The 18,995-nt window shown below is 43.1% G+C and overlaps 1 protein-coding gene across 1 annotated transcript in view; it reads right to left on the bottom strand.

Annotated features, from left to right (window-relative positions):
• The window catches only part of CSMD2 (CUB and Sushi multiple domains 2), a 621,011-nt gene that overhangs the window by 176,757 nt on the left and 425,259 nt on the right, over nt 1-18,995 (bottom strand). Inside the window, exons 21-24 of the mRNA XM_011955655.1 lie at nt 18,023-18,211; nt 12,555-12,724; nt 4,088-4,244; nt 2,324-2,515 (exon numbers count right to left, since the gene is read on the bottom strand). Of these exons, the coding sequence (XP_011811045.1) occupies nt 2,324-2,515; nt 4,088-4,244; nt 12,555-12,724; nt 18,023-18,211 (708 nt within the window). The remainder of the gene's footprint in view (nt 1-2,323; nt 2,516-4,087; nt 4,245-12,554; nt 12,725-18,022; nt 18,212-18,995) is intronic.

The raw sequence follows: 18,995 nt of genomic DNA, 5'->3' as shown, positions 1-18,995 counted from the left end.
GGTGCTGTTGGGGTGGGAGGTGTGAACCTGATAGAAAGATGCCAGGCTGAATGGGGCCATGGCAGGGAGTAGGGTGCTGGTGAGAGGATGGACTACAATTGTGAGGAGGAGGCTTGACTGGTCCACAAACAGAGGAAGTAGCTAGAAAGGTGGGAGGGCATTATCCATGTCCTTGGTTAGAGCTTTCTTCCATATTCCAGACAGAGAAGGACCTCCTGCTTCCTGGGAAGTGAGGGTTTGGAGGTAGCAGCACTGGGAGCATGTCATCATGGACAACTAGATACCCTACCTGGGGTCTGGCAGGTGGGCAGGATGGGGCTGAGTGGGCCAGCATGTAGCAGATTCAACAACACTGAGAACATATAACTCTACTCTTTCTGGTCTTCTCCCTTCTTCCCATCCTAGAGCCTTGGTTGCTTTGTTTGGGCTGCATAGTCCAGTCACTGAAGAATAAAACATTTGGATGTTTTAAGCTACAGCAGTCATTTGTGGTAGCCCATGATGAAGTCGACCACAACATGACATATACAAAAATATGCACATAATCTCAAATACACAGCCTCACTCCTCTAGCAGGCTAGAGGCAGTCTCAATGGGGAAGACCTCCAAGGTTCTAGTGTAATTCTAAGTTTAAATGCTCTTATACTGCTTGAGTGAATCCAATAAGTCCAGTCCAACTGGCATATTTGATATTCAAAGTAATCTTACAGTGAATCCTTTCTGCAAAGCAAATAATTATCTTGTAATGTGAGTCATCATCCCTCCTTTTCATTTTGCGTGCTCTGGCTTGCTTGTCTGTGGCATTATACTGTTGTGTGTTTATGCAAGCATCACCCGTCCTGGCCTGAGATCTGCTCTTCTCTGTATTCCTAGTGCCTAGCATAGGGCCTGGCACATGAATGAGGGGAAATATAAAAAGAGAGATGGAGGGCGAAAGGGAAGATATGCTTGAAGACCAGGTCAAAGGCAAAGAGAGAAGAAGACCCTAGAGGCTCCATAAAGGCTACTGTTTTGGTCTGTCCACTTGCAGAGGGTCCACTTAGACCCTCCGCTGTATAAGAGTGTTAAAGATCCTACGAAAATATAGTCATCTAGGGGAAAAGAAGCATCTGTGGCCATTAACACTTCCCACCATGCCGGTTCACACTTTCACCCGTGCACGTGTTCAGTCTAGAATGTCCATCTCACCTCCTCTCCCTCCTATTGGTGAATTCTAACCCATTCTTCCAAGTCTCAATTGAAATATCACCTCCCAGGCAAAACATTCTCATCATAACCTCCCAACATCTTGCACTTAACTCTTTCTACAGTGCTTCTCTTATATTATACTTACCTGTTTATGTGTCTGTTCTTCAAGCTAGAGTATTGGCCCCTACAAGGGCAGTGTACAGGTTTTATTTTTCATTTATTTCTCTGCCTCCACAAATACCCAGACATACATGTGCACCAATTCTGGCATGTGGGGCTTGGTAGGCATGTAACGTGTTTTTCCAGTGGAGGTTTTGTTCTTACAAGATTAGCCAGTGCTGGCACAGACACATTGAGGTTGTGGCACATGCGAAAGGGGGTGGAGAGAGAGAAAGGTCTGATTTTGGAAAGGTAGGAGGCAGGACAAAGCAGTATGGGGGAATTCACATTAGCAGGGAGATGGGTGGTAAGAGATGAAAAGGCCAAACAGAATGACCATTTTTGCCTATTTTGCACTTCTGCCTCGGATGACTGTCCCTTGTCCTGAGACACATGTGTAAAGATTCTAGAGAACCTCTGATGACATTCGGGAAGACCCACAGGTTTAAAGATGCAAGTTCATTATTACATTCTTTATCAGTGAGAGCAATGGTTGCTCTTTATCTTACTCTTTCTTTTGACATTCCTCTAGAAAAGGGAGAATGAGTCCCATTTTACCTACAGGGAAACTGAGACCCAGAGCGGGTGGGAGACTCATTTGAGTCTTGGTGTTACAATAAGCCCTGGAACTCAGGCAAAAGCCCCATCTCTCCCTTTCTAATGGACTCTCCCACCTCGTCGCTATCACCCGTGTTACAATTTTGAGGGCATGACTTGGCTGTGGTCCCACTTGCTAAATGTACGACAAAGGCAAGCTACCCGCCTGACTGCACCGCTGCATGGGTGTAATGAGGTGTGAGAGTGAGGAAGTGGAGAAGGGGTGCAGGCGAGCCATGATGTCTGTTAACAAGAGGATTCAGTCCAAGTAGATGGCCCCCAGGCTCTGGAGCATGGGGTCTAACTGGAATGAGACCAGGGCTAGACCTTGGTATTATGGGAGACCCAAGGGTTCCCTGCAGAGGAAGAGCCCTCCTACCAACACAGGTGGGCAGAGGCCGGTCCCAGGTCCGGCGCTCTCCACTCAGACACAGCAGCTCCTCACTACCCCGCAGGCTGTATCCAGGGTCACAGCTGAAGGACACGGAGCTTCCTGCAAAATGACCTTCATCATGAACCTTGTAGCCAAACTGCGGGGTTCCTGGGTCCTCACATTTGATGAGTTCAAAACCTGGTGAGGAGAGAAGAGGTAGAGTGAGTAAGACCTATTGTGGCAGAAACCACGCTTCCTCTCTTCCCTCGAAGCCCACGTCCTCAAGGAAGCTGTCTCAGCCACAGCCCTTGGGTTCTGATGGATTCACCAGTCAGGATTTCCTTATTTCTATGCTCAGTTGAGGGTGTATTAAGGAACATCCATTTCTCTGTTGCTATATGTAAATGATTTCTGCTTTTAATAGTTTTCAGGCCTAAGGTCTGCATTTTCTATTTCTTTTGTTTGACCCCATAGCATTTTTGCTAGCAGGAGTGTTCTTTTCATTTTGCTCATTGAGACATTCTGATAAGATGGGGTAATATGGAGAAGTCACCTTAAATGTATGTTTAAAAGCTTAGTTATGACCTGCTTAAACATATGCTGTTGAAACGGGCTGGAAAAGGAAACAGATTTATGCAGAGCTCCCACTCTATGGCGCTATACATGTGTTCTCTCTCATTTGTTATTCACAGGAGTCTTACAGGTGGGTATAATTATCTGCATTTTACAACTGAGAGCATTGATTTGGGAAGGTTAAATAAACTGTTCCAAACTTACACAATTTTCACATGATAGAAATGGAATTCAAACGTGTCTCTAATCCTCTTCCACTGAACCTCCTGCTGTAACATGCAAGGATCCTCTGCCAGGCAGCCTCGAGCCCAGGTGAGGGGAAGCCTGACTATACTCTGTGGATTATTTCCCCCAATAGCTTTCTTTATTGAGATACAATTCACATACCATACATTCTCCCATCTAATGTGTTCAATCCAATGTCTTTTAGTAGATTCACAGAGTTGTACAACTATTGTCATAATCAGCTCTACAACATTTTTATCACCTCAAAAAGAACTTCCATAGACATTTTCCCCCAACTCCCTCAGCCTTAGGCAACTGCCCTTTACTTTCTGGCTCTACGGATTTGCCTGTTCTGGACAGTTCCTACAAAGGGACTCAAACAATATGTGGCCTTTGAGACTGGATTCTTTCACTTAGTGCAATCTTTTCAAGGGGCATCCACATTGATGCACCTATCAGTACTTCACTCATTTTTTGTTTTTTAAAGACAGAGTCTTGCTCTGTCACCCAGGCTGGAGTGCGGTGGTGCGATCTTGGCTCACTGCAACCTCTGCCTTCTGGGTTCAAGTGATTCTCCTGCCTCAGCCTCCCAAGTAGCTGGGATTACAGGTGCCCGCCACCACACCCAGTTAATTTTTATAGTTTTAGTACAGAGGGGGTTTCACCATCTTGGCCAGGCTGGTCTCGAATTCCTGACCTCATGATCCACCTGCCTTGGCCTCCCAGGGCTGGGATTACAGGCATGAGCCACTGTGCCCTGCCACTTCACTCCTTCTTATGGCCAAATGCTATTCCATTGTATGAACATATCACATTTTATTTACCCATGCATCCACTGATAGATACACATTGGATTTTAAAACGGTCTTAAGAGCACATTCTTTGTATCTTGTGGGCAAGCAGAAGCTCAAGTAAATGAATAAAATGGGAAAGCCTGACTTCCTTGACCACACGGATGCAAGAAAGACTTACTGGAAAACTGCAGTTCAAAGCCCTTGCTGGTGTTTTCAGCATCAGTGATGAAATCAAGCCACAGACTGCTGGATGTGCTGTTCAAAGTCACCCCCATCATCTCAGAACGGCTGAATACTCCCAGCAAACGGGCAGAGTTGTTGTTGCCATCATAAACCTGGACACAGGAGAGACCCCCAACCCAATGTCGTAAGCATGGCCTTATGTTGAACAACACCTTCTTACCCCACGACCCACACTCCTGGAATTTAGCACTGGTAACAACTATCAGAGGCACAGCGAGTTATCAGATGCAAGGAAGATGGCAGAGGGAAGCTATCAACTAAGCAAGTTATCTCGTTTTCCCTTGATGTCAGTTCTATGCTCAGCCCATCTTTACTGTGAATCTGGTCTTTGGGAACTGGTTGCTATTCCAGCCTTTCCAGTGGAGATCTGCTCTTGTTCCCTCAACTCCCATATAGCACCAGCTTATTCTTTAGCAGCCTGGGGAGGCCAGGTTTGGGTTGCCTGCTTCTCAAACCATCTGTTTCCTCAGATGGACAGGCTGAAAGCATTCATCTCTACATTGCTAAACCCGCAATCCTGTCTTCCAGTACATGAGACAGCCATCCTCTCACATGATCCCATTCCACTGTGGCAATAGCCATCATGACCACTCTGCTGGATGTCATCCCTGGGAATCAGATGGGATGGAGTTAAAATGACCAGCGTGTCATGATGACTTTTTCTTCCCCAAGCTCAGCCTCTGCCCCTTCCCTGCTAAAATGAGGGCTCCAGCTAGGGCCTGCTGGGCTTGCCAAGGGTGGAATCGTACAGGCATCTGGCTTCCCTTGCTCCCATCTGTCCCCTGAACTTCTTAGTACCAGCAAAGACAACAATCATCAGAATAATGAACTGGCTTCCCAGGTTTCGAGGTTGCTGCTCCTTTCCAGATAATTGTACAAATAACAACAGAAGTTGTGATTGAGTGAAAGACCCCCTGGTGCTTTTGTAAATATCAAAGATGGGATCTATGAGTGGGTGATGAATATTTGTGCATGGCACACAATGTGATGCCAGCTGCCAGCAAATTGGAACAATATTTCCAGTGTACTATTTATGAAGCAAAGCTTTCTAAAAGAAGCTATCCTTCAAGCTAACAGTGTTGTATATTATAGAGATTTGTTTAGGCTCCTGGGAGCCTGAAGTCTGTTACCAGATCCTTGTGTAATTGCTGTATATCACTGATAGACTGAGTGAATTCCAGGGTTCCAACAGACATCAAGATAATACAAGTTCAAAGAGTTTAGCCTAAATTGTTACAAAAATATTTTTAACCACCAAAACATATGGAAATCAATGGACCAAGGCATTTATCATCAATGGAATAAGAATCATCAATTGCAATAAGAAATAATAATCATCAATTGCAGTAAGGAAGACAATCAGACAACATGTGTTTCTTTAATAAAAGATATACCATCACCCATGGAGTTACCTTGCCAAAAAAATCAGACCTGATCAGATCAAGCCACTGGATCTAATTTCCAACTTACGGGCAATAAATACCGAGGACAGAGGAACATACGAAATGATACGTTGTGAGGGCATTCAGCAAAATCCAGAGTGGAAAGTTCCACTGAACAAATGATCTGATTTCCTCAACAAATAAGTTACAAGGGGGAAAAGAAAAAAGATGGAAGGAGAAACCTGTAGATTAAAAAACACATGAGACAATGACTCTAATGTGTGGACCTTATTGAATCCTGATTCAAATAAACTATAAATTTAAAAACTGTTATGACATCTATGAGATAATTGGAAATTTAAACACTCACTGGATATATGATGTTATTCAGAAATGATGGTTAATTAATAAAAAGTATGATGGGAGCATGATATTTTCCTTAATTTCCAAGCATAATTCATCCTAATTCATCAAGAACAAAAATGTTACTTGTATCATTACAATAAAATATTAATTGCAGAAAAACTTATAAAACAGAAATGTGCAAATAACTTTCAGGACTTACAACATGTTGGTAAGTATCTTTCTAGGCTTTGTTCTATGCATTTATTTCCTTGTATAAATTTATGTTTTTATAATTTTTTATAACAATAAGATCTAATTATAGATACTATAGGGCTCTTTCACTTAATATAATGTATATATTTTTAAAGTCATTAAATATTTTTTCCATAACAGCATTTAAATGGCAGCAGGAATTTCTATAATAAAAATTAACCCAATCTGCAATATAATTATTTACACATCAGTGTCCAAAATATGTACTCTGGTACATAAGTTTCACTCAGTAAATGTAAGATAAATAAACCAATATTTTCCTCTAGAATTCATGTCCTTAAATCTACCTGGCATTTATTTTGGGATATGATATACAATTCTGCCTTAACTCCCTGATAGATTAGTCATTTAACCAAACTCTGTTTGTAAATATTCCACACACTACCAATTTTAAATCCATCTTTATCACATATATAATTAACATATAATTATATACATTTGGTTTTGTTTGTCAGCTTTCTATTCTATTGCATTTGCCTATTTGTCTACTCCTATGAATGATCCACAGTTTCAGTTACTGTAGCTTTACAATATATTTAAATAATTAGTAGGAAAAGTCCTCATTTGTTTTCTTTTAACTTAAAAAAAAATTCTCCCAGATGTCCTCTTCTAAACTCAAGAAGAATTTTCCTGAATTATAAAAAGTAAAACAAAAACCTCCAAAACAAAACTTGTGTAATTCTGACTGAGCTACATTAAACGTATGGATGGACTTGAGAAAAATGTATCTACGTGATATTGAGTCTTCCAATCCATATACATGGTGTCTAGCTCCATTTAATCAAGTTGTCTTCTATGTTTCTCACTAACATTCTGTTCTTATTCCTGGGTATTTTTATATTTTTGACTGCTGTTGGGAATTGGGCCTTTGTATATATTTATTTCCCAACAGAATATTGCTTGATGGTCCAATTCATCATTATGTGCAGGTGATGGAAATGTCTCCCTGAGAAATCCAAGAGAATCTATGCACATCCATTACATCCAATAAAGCAGGTCAGCAAGATGGCTGGTTTCAAAATGAATATGCTAAGCAGAAAGCTTTCTATACACAATTACAAACAATGTAAGCATAATTTCAGAATATTCCTGCATGTCCGCTTGCACACGTGTGCTTGAGTTTCTCTGGAGCACACATCTAGCATGGAAAAACTGGTTGCAGGGATGGCACATCTTCAATTTGGTTAGATATTACCAGATTGCTCTTTGAAAAGGAATACCAATTTGCTGTCTCACCAGCAACGTCTGACAGCTTTCATTGCTTTATATCCTTGCTGATACTTGGTATTTTAGGGTATTATGATGTTTTCCAATTTGATGAGTGTAAAGTGGTATCTCATTTTAATATGTAAATCCTTGATCGTCATTGAAGTTGAGCATCTTTTTATATGTTTATCAACAGTTCTTACTTCCTCTGTGAATTGGCTGCCTGCTCATACCCTCCGTGCAGCCATGAGCATGAAATCTCCCAGCATTTATTTTAGTTACATCAATATCAAAATAAAATTTTATCTTCTCTCATTTAAGATTATGCACATTTTGGAGGGCTTATTTCTAGGTGTCTCATAGTTTTTGTTTCTATTATAAATGAGACTTTCCCTCCTGGTTGCAAGTTTTATTTGGTTATAGAAACACCAGAAACTTTGTGAATTTTCTTATTGATTTTGAGTTTACTAGTTGGTTGTTTTGTATTTTTGAAGCAAAAGTCACAATTTTCTACAATCCTTTCTAATTTTTATAGTTCCTTTTTTTTTTTCTGGTATAAATGTAATGGTTTGTCTCTTCAGCACAATGCTGTATTCTATTGGTGATAGTAAAACTACTGATCTTGTTCTTGACTTTACTGAAAATTTTTAGGAAGTTTTGCCATTAAGTATAATGTTACAGCAAATGCTGTAAGCATTTGGTAGAAATATTTTTATTAAGTTAGGAAAGTTCTACGTGTAGTTTTATGAGATATTTTTAAAAATCGTGAGTGGGTGTTGAATTTAATCACATGATGTTTTGGGGTGTATTAGCGGGATAATATCTTTTTCTTTGCTAATCTGTTTATAGGATATTAGGTTGAGCCATGAAATTGCCAATATTTTAACAGTTTTGACCTATAAAAATAGCAATTTCATATGGTTTGTCTAACAAATAACATTATGAGCTTTTCTAATTTTGACACATCCTCACATTCCTGGAATCAAACCTACTTGGTCATCTTTGTTTTTTGTTTATTTGTTTGTTTGTTTGTTTTGAGATGGAATCTTGCTCTGTCATCCAGGCTGGGGTGCAGTGGCTGCAATCTCGACTCACTGCAAGCTCTGTCTCCTGGGGTCACGCCATTCTCCTGCCTCAGCTTCCCAAGTTGCTGGGACTACAGGCGCCCGCCACCACGCCCTGCTAATGTTTTTTTTTTTTTTTTGTATTTTCAGTAGAGATGGGGTTTCACTGTATTAGCCAGGATGGTCTCATCTTTGTTATAATACACAGTCAAATTCAATCTGATTTATACTCAGAATTTTTAGATCTATGATCAAAAGTGAGATGCCCTAATAGTTTCTGATTTCTGTTCTTTTTAAAATTTTTATTTTAAATTATAAATTGATAAATTATAGCTGCATATATTCATGGGGTAGAAAGTAATGTTATGATTTATGAATACAATGTGGAATTAGTAAATCAAACTAACATAACCATCGCCTCAATCACCTCAAATACTTATCTTTTTTTGTTGCGAGAACATTTGAAAGTTACTTTTAGTGATTTTGAAATATATGGTACATTATTATTTGCTATATTCACTGTAACGTGCAATACATCTCAAAGGAAAAAAAAACCCTTAATTCTTCTAATTGATGCTTTCTATACTTTGACCATTATCTCCCCATTCCGTCAATCCCCTGGTAACCATAATTTTACTCTTTGATACCAAAGTTTCTACTTGCCTCATTAACAAAAATGAGTTGGGAGATGGATCTTTATTTTTCTCTCTTCTGAACAGTTTATTGCAGGGATTAATTGCTTCTTGAAGTTTTGGTAAAGCTTACCTGTAAAATAGTTAAGGCCTGGGGCTTTTGAGAGAGGATATGGGGGAATTATAATTTTTTAATGATTACTAGTTTTTTCAAATTTTTTTCGTATTAGTACTTTTTATCTATAAAAATTTTCATTTCATCTGAGCTTTCAGATTTCTTGGCTTACAGTTGTTTCTAAACATTTTCCTTCGTTTTTTTGAAAAAGGGTCTCACTCTGTCACTCAGGCTGGAGAGCAGTGGTGTGATCCCTAAACATTTTCTTATTTCCATCATCTCTCCTATATCTTTGATTACATCCCTTTTCAATTCCTAATATTACATATTTGTGGCTTCTTTATTCCTTGATCAGTTCTGCCAGTTTTGTCTACTTTATTATTTTTCAAAAAACCAGTTGGTTTTGTTGACAATTGCTCTTGTTTTTTAGTTTTGTTTCTCTAGTCATTTCTGTCTTTATGTTTAAAGTATCTTTCTCCTACTTTCTTCTGCTTTATTCTGTTACATCATCCAAGTTACCCAAATCCTTATTTATCTTTAACTTAGGTGATATGTCACAGACTCACAGAGGTATATTAAAATCTTCCATGATGACTGTAACTTTATTACATTTTTTTACATTTCCAGCAGTTTTATTTAATTTATTTGTGCTGTGTTATTTGGCACATAAAGTTTTACTGTGGATTGATTATCCATTTTATTAATATAAAATAATCCTCTTTTTCATTTCCTTATGAGATATGGGAGAAGTTCTCAAATTTATCTTTTAATAAACTGATTTCATTTTTCTGTGGTTTACCATCTTCCGTTCATTGCCTCCATTCCATTTTTTAATTGGGTGATCATGTTTTTCATCTCTATTTAATCTCTCCTCATCTCAGATGGCTCTGTTTTCATTATTGCCTATTTTTGTGTCATAAATATAATATTCTCTCAAATTCTCTTAAGAATACAAATTAGGAGCTTTTAAAGTATGTTTCTGTTCTTTGTTGCCTACAGAGGGGCAATTAGCTATGGTTCCTCAGACATGTCTCCGTCTTCTGATCTACTGAATATTTACACATATCCGGTTAATTTTCTGGTTGGTACACTGTTACAGAGGGAAAATGGAAATGGGGAATGGAAACATTCAGCAGTCTCTAAGGGAGAGTAGAGGAGCTAAACTCAAAGAGGTCGTAGCAGGAGCATTTCTTACCCTGGTGCTAAAGAGCGTGTGCGTGTGTGTGTGTGTACGTGTGTGTGCATGTGTTTGTGTGTGCACGTGTGTGTGTGCGTGTATGCACTACCTGGGCTCCCGCATCCTCTGTTAGTCCTCCCTGAACTCTGACCTAGGTTTTATGCCCCATGTCCCTCCTGCTTTTTTACCCTGAGCACCTCAGAAAGACTCTCTCTCCTTATCTACTAAGCTGCCCACCTGACCCTGAAGCCAGAACCCTGACAGTGCCGTTGAGTGTGCACACCTGCTGACTATGTCTTAGGTGCTATTCTGAATCTAGACTCCCTTAGTGAGGAAGCATCGCACTGGCCATACTCCATGTGACCTACAGGAACCTAGGAGCCATTTGTGCTGGCTCCATCAGGTCACTTGCACAGAACCACTGCTTATAATCCCTTCAAAATCTGGAAATTGTAAACTATGCCTCAAAGCTGGCTTTCTGTGCTAATGGCCTTCATCCAAGAAAGCCTCTGCATTGCCCAGCTCACATCGCTCCATCTGTACTTCTACAGAGAGGAGGTCCCTCTGGCACTGCTGGACTGATTGTAGCCTCTGAGACTCAAATGGATGGAGAGAAGTGAAGGTCAAGGGTGATGCCTAAAGACATGGTTATCAGAAGGGCACAACACCCTTATCTTGTGTTCTCTTGTTGGGAGACACACACTGTTTTTATGTGGGGTTGGAAAGCAGAGCTTAAGAAGCCAATGGGATTGTTCTATCCCATTTCAGGCACATCCAGTTCCAGCCAGTGATCTCATGAGTGCATCTGCTTGGGTTCAAAAAAGATTAGGTAAGAGTGAGAAATGCATTTCAAATAAACACACACACACAAGTACACACACACACACCATACACCCCGGAGGACATATGCCTCAGGGGGTTGGCCAAGCGTATCCATCATCTGTATATAAAAAGGACAGCACATTTATCACATCTGGAGATAATCTGAAAGCATGGAAATTTAATGGTTTCTCTCTGGATTTTCCAGAGTAGTGGGCTCTGGTTCAACTTTTTCTAATGTAAGGACTTCTCCGGCTACAAGGAATAAAACTATATTAGAAAAAGCTAAAAATATTCCTTGGCCTAGGATGAAAATGAACATGCTTTGTATGAGGCTTTCCTTGTCATTCATTTTATTAAGGCAGCTCTTTAATAAATTCTCCACGCTCAACTCTTTGATTACACAGACACACACCACACATTATTGGAGGTACTCAATCCATATTCTTTGTATTTATGCAAAGAAATACAAGACATATATGATCAGTGTCTTAACAAATCCTCTCTATGACCCTCTCTGTAATCCAAGTCTTACCATTTCTTTCTCTTACATATGTCTTGAACTCACTTTCTTTAACCCCACTGCCACACCAGGCCATCATCGTGGTACACTGAAGCAACTGCAATAGCCTGTTATTCAACCAAAACATACGCAATGCACAAGTGCACATACACACAATATACTGACACAGGTGTGCACACAGATCCCCAAAACCAAATAAATACATGGACACTGATTCACACACATGTGGAAACATATTTTAAAAAGTATCCATAGCCATAAACACATAGCTACACAAATGAACACACACACATGCGTATATACACATGTTCTATGAGCTCTTCATTATCCATGTTGACAGTCAGGGTTCAAAATGGAAAACTGGATCCATTGGCTGCTCCAACCTTATTATTATTTTGAGACAGGGTCTGACTCTGCCACCCAGTCTGGAGTGCAGTGGCATGATCACGGCTCACTGTAACCTCAACCTCCCTGGTTCAAGTGATCCTCCTATCTCAGCCTCCCCAGTAGCTGGGACTACAGGCATGCACCACCACACCCAGCTAATTTTTGTATTTTTTGTAGAGACGGAGTTTTGCCATGTTCCCTGAGCTGAATTATTATCTTTTATTATGCAGTCAACCCATATTCAATTACACATGCATTTGATAGCAGGCAGCTTCCAAACAAACTCTAAAGCCATATTCTTAGATACCCATATACCTCTCTCGTTTGGTCCTCTCTTTCTCCCAGATGAGTGAGGACAGTATCTTGGGACTCAGGAAGGAAGGAGAAAGTTTGGATCATTCACACAGAGACAAAGGAGTGAGTATTGACCAGACTATTGCATAGTGTAACATACATACTCTGAAACTGATCAATTTTACCTTGAGGACATCTCCTTCGGAGAGTTCGAATGCCCTGGCTTTCAGCTGAATCCCCTTCCCTGGCTGGGTCTGGATGGAGTAGATGCATTCGTGATTGTTATTGTAGTTCACAGGAAAGTTGGGGGACAGCAAAGTACCCTGAGTGCCTGTGACTGAATTCCCACACTCAGCTGGAAAAAGAATCACAATAACCATAGATTAACCCCCATCAGCTGCATCCAGAAAGCAACTCACAGCTCTGGAGAACCTGACAAAGATGACAAGTCATTTGCCTGTCTACCTGCCAAGATGCCTGTGTGTCTGTCCAGTTGTTGGACTGTTTACAGAAATGCCTCTCAAACTTAAAAAAAAAATACTTCTCTACCTATGGTGCTGCCTGGTTTGCTTCTGTCTCTTGTTCTGTTTGTCTGTCTCTCTTCTACAGAAACAGAAGCTAACCCACCGGGCACCCTTTACAATTTCACAGTTCTATAAAGCAGCCATGCCACATACCTATTCATATAGTAGCGTAGCAACAGAAATGACCAAGGAGGAGGTCAGGGGAAGAGGGGGGCAGTTAAATAAGGAGAGATGAAACCTTTCAGTATCACAGAATAGAAAGTAAGAGGGGGCAAGATCACATCATAATCGCTAACCCTTATGTGTAAAACAGCATGATTGACACTTTACAAGAACCATTTCAGTCATTAGTCACAAGAGCCAGTCCCATAAGTAGGCACAATTATCATTTCTGGTTTAAAGATAAGGAACCAGGTACTCAGACACTGAGACCAAGTCTCTCTGTGGATTCACGAGGAGGAGGGGACTGAGAACTCAACCTCCTAGGTCCTGGGGAAAGTTTTTAGCATAGTCTCATTGCAGCCTGTTTCATTCAACAGCTAATGAAATCACACCCTCCTCTGGAAACCTGCTTCTCCTCCTCCAGAATTAGTCATTCTTTCCCCATTGTTCTCATACCTTTATTTATAGCAGTCATCCCATTTTACTTGACTTATGTGTTAACATTTCTATGTCCTCTACCGCACTGTGGATCCTCTGGGGCTTGGTCATGTTACTGTCTCCTTAACACCCACTCAGTGCGTGGGCAGGGCAGGCTCAGGGCATGCAAGGAGGAATGGGATCTTTAATAATTGGAGGGCTCCTCCCTGTTCTTCCCTGTATCTGAGCACCTCCCATATTGCACCTTGACTGCTTGCTGCCTGTCTCTGTCCCCCACCTAAACTGTCAGTAACTTGAGGGCTAGGGTCATGCTAGATGAACCTATGAATTTCCAAGGCTTAGCCTGGATTGTCTGTAAAATAAATATTTACTGAATGAATGAATGAATAAATGAATGGATATGGAATACACTGACCTCAGAAGATTTACAGTTCTAAAAATAATAATTAGGTTCCGGAAGGATGTAAATACAAGTCCAGATGGCAGGCCTGTTATTCGTGTGGACATATGGGGAATTTGGAGCATGCCTTGAATCTTTCAGGCAGCTGGTAGCAAGTCTGCTTTCTGTAAACCATCCCTCAGTATCCTTTAGTCTAGGCACAGTCTGTGGCTGGAAAAGCCTTGGGGTTGACCAAAGGACCATTGCTTGGACCTTATAGTTAACCCTAATTACCCTAAGCCAGGAGCATACTAGACCGAGGCAGCATAGATGGAACACATGGAAACCTTCAGAGCTGAACTGCTCATGGGCTTAGTTATACGTCTTGTGTTTTCTCTTGTCCCCAAGGCTGCTCCTTAGTCCTCTGAAGATGGGGGCCATATGTCCCACCACCAAGTCCCGGCTTTTCTCAATGGACCCTCCTCCTTGCATTCTGCTCAATTCAGGACCAGCTTCAGTTTCCTAAGGCTTTATATAAGGCCTCATTTATTTCTCTCGGAGAAGAAATCTGACTTTACAGTACTTTTAAACTTAGTCTGTTTGCAAAACTTCCAAATATCTTGATGAATGTGCTGAGATGGCTCATAAAACTCAAGGGACAGCGGTGGACAGGCTCCCTGGGGGCAGTGGCTGCTGATAATTTACATAGACGTTTCCAGTATGTGTACATTTCTTTGATGATCTCAGATGAGGGTGGGGATTTGTGGGGGGGACGGAGAGTTGCTTAGGGCCATGCATATGTAAACATTTATTACTCAGTCATATCACATGGGCAGCCTTCTGAAGCATCTCTCCATTTTCTCTGAGATCACTACCTTTCCCTTCCATCCAGGCAGAGGCCTGTGGTGCAGTGGGATGATCATGGACTTTGGAGTTAGACACATTGTGTCAACTCTCTGAACTTTAGTCTCTTCATCTGCCTTCATCTGGACAATAATAGCATTCTCATAAGACTGTAGAATCAAAGCGTGAGATTTTATATATAAGATAGGTAAACATAGGGGAATGGTTAGCACAGAGTAGCCTCTCCACCAATGTCTCAGGTTAATCTATATGGCTTACCTGCTTCCATTTGGGGCCCTAACTGCCTGCATTCTGGGACTGGCAGAAAGCTTGAGAAGCTTATGGGAAGCGTGCGTTAGCTGCCCGAGGCTCACAGCAACCTCACGGTTCCTGATGCCTCTTGCCCTCTGCCTAATTCTCGACAGCTGGCTTCCCTTAAACATGGGCTTTGGTGTGTTTTTGGACCTCCTTCCTGGCCCTGCTTCCTGCATAAGAGGTGTATGCCCCATCTCTGCCCCAGCACGAGCCTCTCCTCTTTCCCACACGCCTGGCACCTTTACAAGGAGGGGCTGATAGCTTTAGATGTGGCCAGTCCTTGGCCAATCCCCAGGTCTTGACTCCCTGTCAGGCCTTTGTCCTGGGCACCAGGGAGGGGACAGGAGGGACAGAGGGATGGGGCGCTTGTCTCCGGGAGAGTTTCCAGAGTAACAGGGGAGGTGAACAGATACACTGAGAAGCCAAACACAGGCACAAATGGAAACAAATAAATGCTCCAGAGAAACAAACAGTCACATCCACAAGAAAGTGCTGTGGCTGATTCTGGCATCTATGACTTCTGCTGCCCCCATCAGAAGGGGTCTTGTTAAGGGCAGAGGCTATACCTTATCCATCAGCCTGGGGCTTCTGAGGCAGAGAGTTAGGTCTTCTCCATCACACCGGGATTCCCAAGGACAGGGCCATGTCTCCTGCTGCAGACTCGGGTCCCCTGGGGTCAGGACTGTCTCTTCTACATCAAATTCAGGGGCCCCTGATGTCAGGGGCTATGTCACCTCCCTCCCTGCCACCCACGTCACACCATGAATTAAAGCCCAGTGCTGTTCATCTCCTTCTCGGCTGGGAATGTTCCTGGTAGCACTCTGTGGACTAAATCATCCAATTTGCATGGCGACTGGGAGCAGCCCCCAGTGGGCATTGCTGAGATGCCTCCAGCCTGAGCCTCGGCAGCCGGGCTGGTGGTAATTAGAGGTGATTATAATTACTGTGCATTATTAATAACATGTGAAACAGAAGACAAATGTAATAATGAAAATATTGTGAGGTGTCATGAACAAACAGTAATTGGAATAATATGTTAAAGAATGAGTTTATGTAATGAGATCAATGAGGCAAGAGCTTAAGGGCTGTGTGCATCTGTGGTCCTGGTTAATCCCATTCAAAAGAATTTCCCCCAGAACCATTTAGTTGAGGATGTTTTCCCAGAGACTAAAGGAGCTGCTAGCAGCCAGACATGAACTGAACCTTCCTGGGGTGGGCGGCGGGGTTCTATGTGTTTCTGAGCGTGTGTGGCCAGATCAGGGTGGGTGGATGCCTTTGGGGATGGTTATAGGAGACGGAGTAAACTCTGGGGTTATTTAATTGGTCAGAAACGGAATTCTGCCGCGCTTTGTTTTAATGTTTCCTTTCTGAGATTGTAAAAGGTTATTGGCAAAATAACAATAATTGGTTATTGATAAATACAGATTAAAAGGTTATTGGCAAAATGATAATTATATGCCACCTCTTGGTTTATGTAAATGATGTCATCTAATGTAGAGTAAAGCCTGTGAGTTGGATGCTGTTATCTCTGTTTTATAAACGAGGAAGCTGAGGCTGAGGGGGTTTGCTGGCCTGCCTGAGATCTAAGCGTTGGTAAGTGGCAGAGCCGTGACCCCACCTTGGCCTGCATAAGTGCACAGCCTGGGCCTGGCCCATCTTGCCAGCCTGTCTAAGCTGTCCTCGGCATAGCCTGCGGGCTCCATGGACTTGTCTCAGGCACAGCTGACCTCACCGGCATTTGAGATGCTGGTCCCTGTTTCAGTCAGTGCAGTGCTGCTTTGATCTGTTTTGTATATTTTTATGGGGTTTTATATAATATTTCACTTTACGTGAGGTCCATGGCTAACAGTGAGCAAGGAAAATACTCCATGAATGCAGCTAGTGTTTTATCCAGCCCTACAGGATTGAGCAAACAGGTACCCAGGAGCCTCATACATTGGGGACAGAAAGCAATCACTCTGCCCCGGGGACAATACTTGCTTCCCCTACTCCCTGGGCACAGCGCTCTGAACAGACTTCTTTAAAGCTCTTGCAAGGAGGCAGGCAGGGCCCGGTTCCAACCTCCAACAGCTGCCTCTAACCTCCACATCTCCTGTTCTGCTGCCGCTTGCTCCAGCCTGGCCTCTGAGCTGTTCCCCAAATGCTGAGCATCCTCATGATTTGGGTCTCGGTCCTCTGTTCCCTCTTCTCCCAGATATCTATCTCTGGCCAAATGTCAACTCATCAGAGAGGCCTTTTCTGACCACTATAAAAGAGCAACCCTAGCTCCAGCACTTTCTAAGCTGACTTAATTTTTCTCTGTATGCCCCAACACTGCCTGACACATCACACATCTACATATTCACAGCCTGTGTTCCCACCACCAGAATGTGGGCCACGAGTGGAGAATGTCTCCGTTTTGTCCACTTTTATATCTTCAGAACCTAGCAGATGCCTGACATGTAGTGGGTCCTCTATACATGACCCCGCCCTGTTCCTTTTGTCCTCCTGTTCCTTCATCCTGCTCAATGGATGAAGTTTTCCTAAGGTGTCTGTAAGAGTGAGCACTGCCATTGGATTAGTAAAAGCAGCCATCTACTCCACCAGATGGGGACTCCCCCTGGGCAAAGGTCACACTCCCTCCTACAGGCCCACCTGGTGCCCATCCAGATTCCTCAGCAAGAGGCATCCTTAAGCCATGGGTCTGTGTGCTGAGGGTGGGGAGGTGAGAGTACTGAAGTCAACTTCATGTAAGTGCCCACTGTGGACCTACTTTGGAAAGGTCACTTTAGTTTATACAGAACTGCCTGATGAAGCAGGGATTGCCATCCCTATTTTACAGATAAGGAGGCTGGAGCGGAAGGAGGTTAGGTCACCTGCCCCGGGTCCCACTGCAGCTAAGTGTGGGCTAAGTCAGCCTCTTGGCCTGTGTGCCGTCCACCACCTCACACCAATTGACTATAGTCTGTCCCACCCCATTAGTGAAGCAAAATGAAAGCACGTGACCACCTACCAACACACCTTGGCAGAGGCGAGCTCCACAGGCGCCGTCTGCCCCCCAGGCACGTGATGCGGGCGGTGCCCTCCAGACGGTACCCGGGGAAGCAGGAGAAGGTCAAGGTGTCGCCCACACCAAACTGCAAGCCCTTCCGGATGCTGTAGGCTGGGACCTCAGGCTCCTCACAGGGCTCCAAGTCATACTCTGGAAAGGCAGCAGGAGATCTGGGCTCAGAGACATCATGGGGAGATGGGAACGCACAGGCAAAACGCCAGGGGGAAAGGGCCAGGGACAACGAAAGACACAGAAGAAGGCATGTGCACACTGGCCCACAAAAGGTGACACTGGCTCACAAAAGAGAAGTGAGAGCCGAGGGGAGCAGAGGCAGAGAGAAGCATGGGGAGGCATAAGGAGGCAGAGAGAAGCATGGGGAGGTCAGGGTGGGCGGTCTGCACCCACTCCTGCGAGCAGTGGGAAAGGGCACAGTGTTTCCTAGACAGGCTTCCCAGGAGGATTTCTGAGGATCCTCAGCACTCAGCTCTTCTCTGTTCTGTCCCTTCATCTCTGTTTTAAAACTGCGCCTTAGGGCTCACAGGCTCTCCTGCTTCCTTCTCTCTGGGCACCGAATTAGATAAATTCAACCAGCGGATTCTAGAAGGTCAGAGTACATGACCCAGCCTCAGGCAACTCCCACTGGGGAAGACACTCCAAATGCCTGACTAGAAGCCATGTCTTGGCTATGTTGGCACTTAGGCAGACGGCAAGCATGACCGGTGGCATTTATGGGCCAAAGCCCTGCCTGGGGCCTCTAGTGACAGCATAGAAGTGACTACTCTCTTGTCTGCAAGGGCTTCTCCCTTCAGGATGCAGTCCTCCAGGGCTGTGTGATAAGAAGGAGGGTCTCTCTCATACGGGTTGAATCTCACTGGCTGGATATGTCCCATTGGCCAAGTGAATCCAGGGATGTGACAGGTGACTTCTGCATTGG

The sequence above is a fragment of the Colobus angolensis genome, unplaced genomic scaffold (genome assembly GCF_000951035.1).
Source record: "Colobus angolensis palliatus isolate OR3802 unplaced genomic scaffold, Cang.pa_1.0 Scaffold4, whole genome shotgun sequence".
NCBI classification, from domain to species: domain Eukaryota; kingdom Metazoa; phylum Chordata; class Mammalia; order Primates; family Cercopithecidae; genus Colobus; species Colobus angolensis.
Note: the sequence above shows the minus strand (reverse complement) of the source record. Positions and strands in the feature narration are given on the sequence as shown.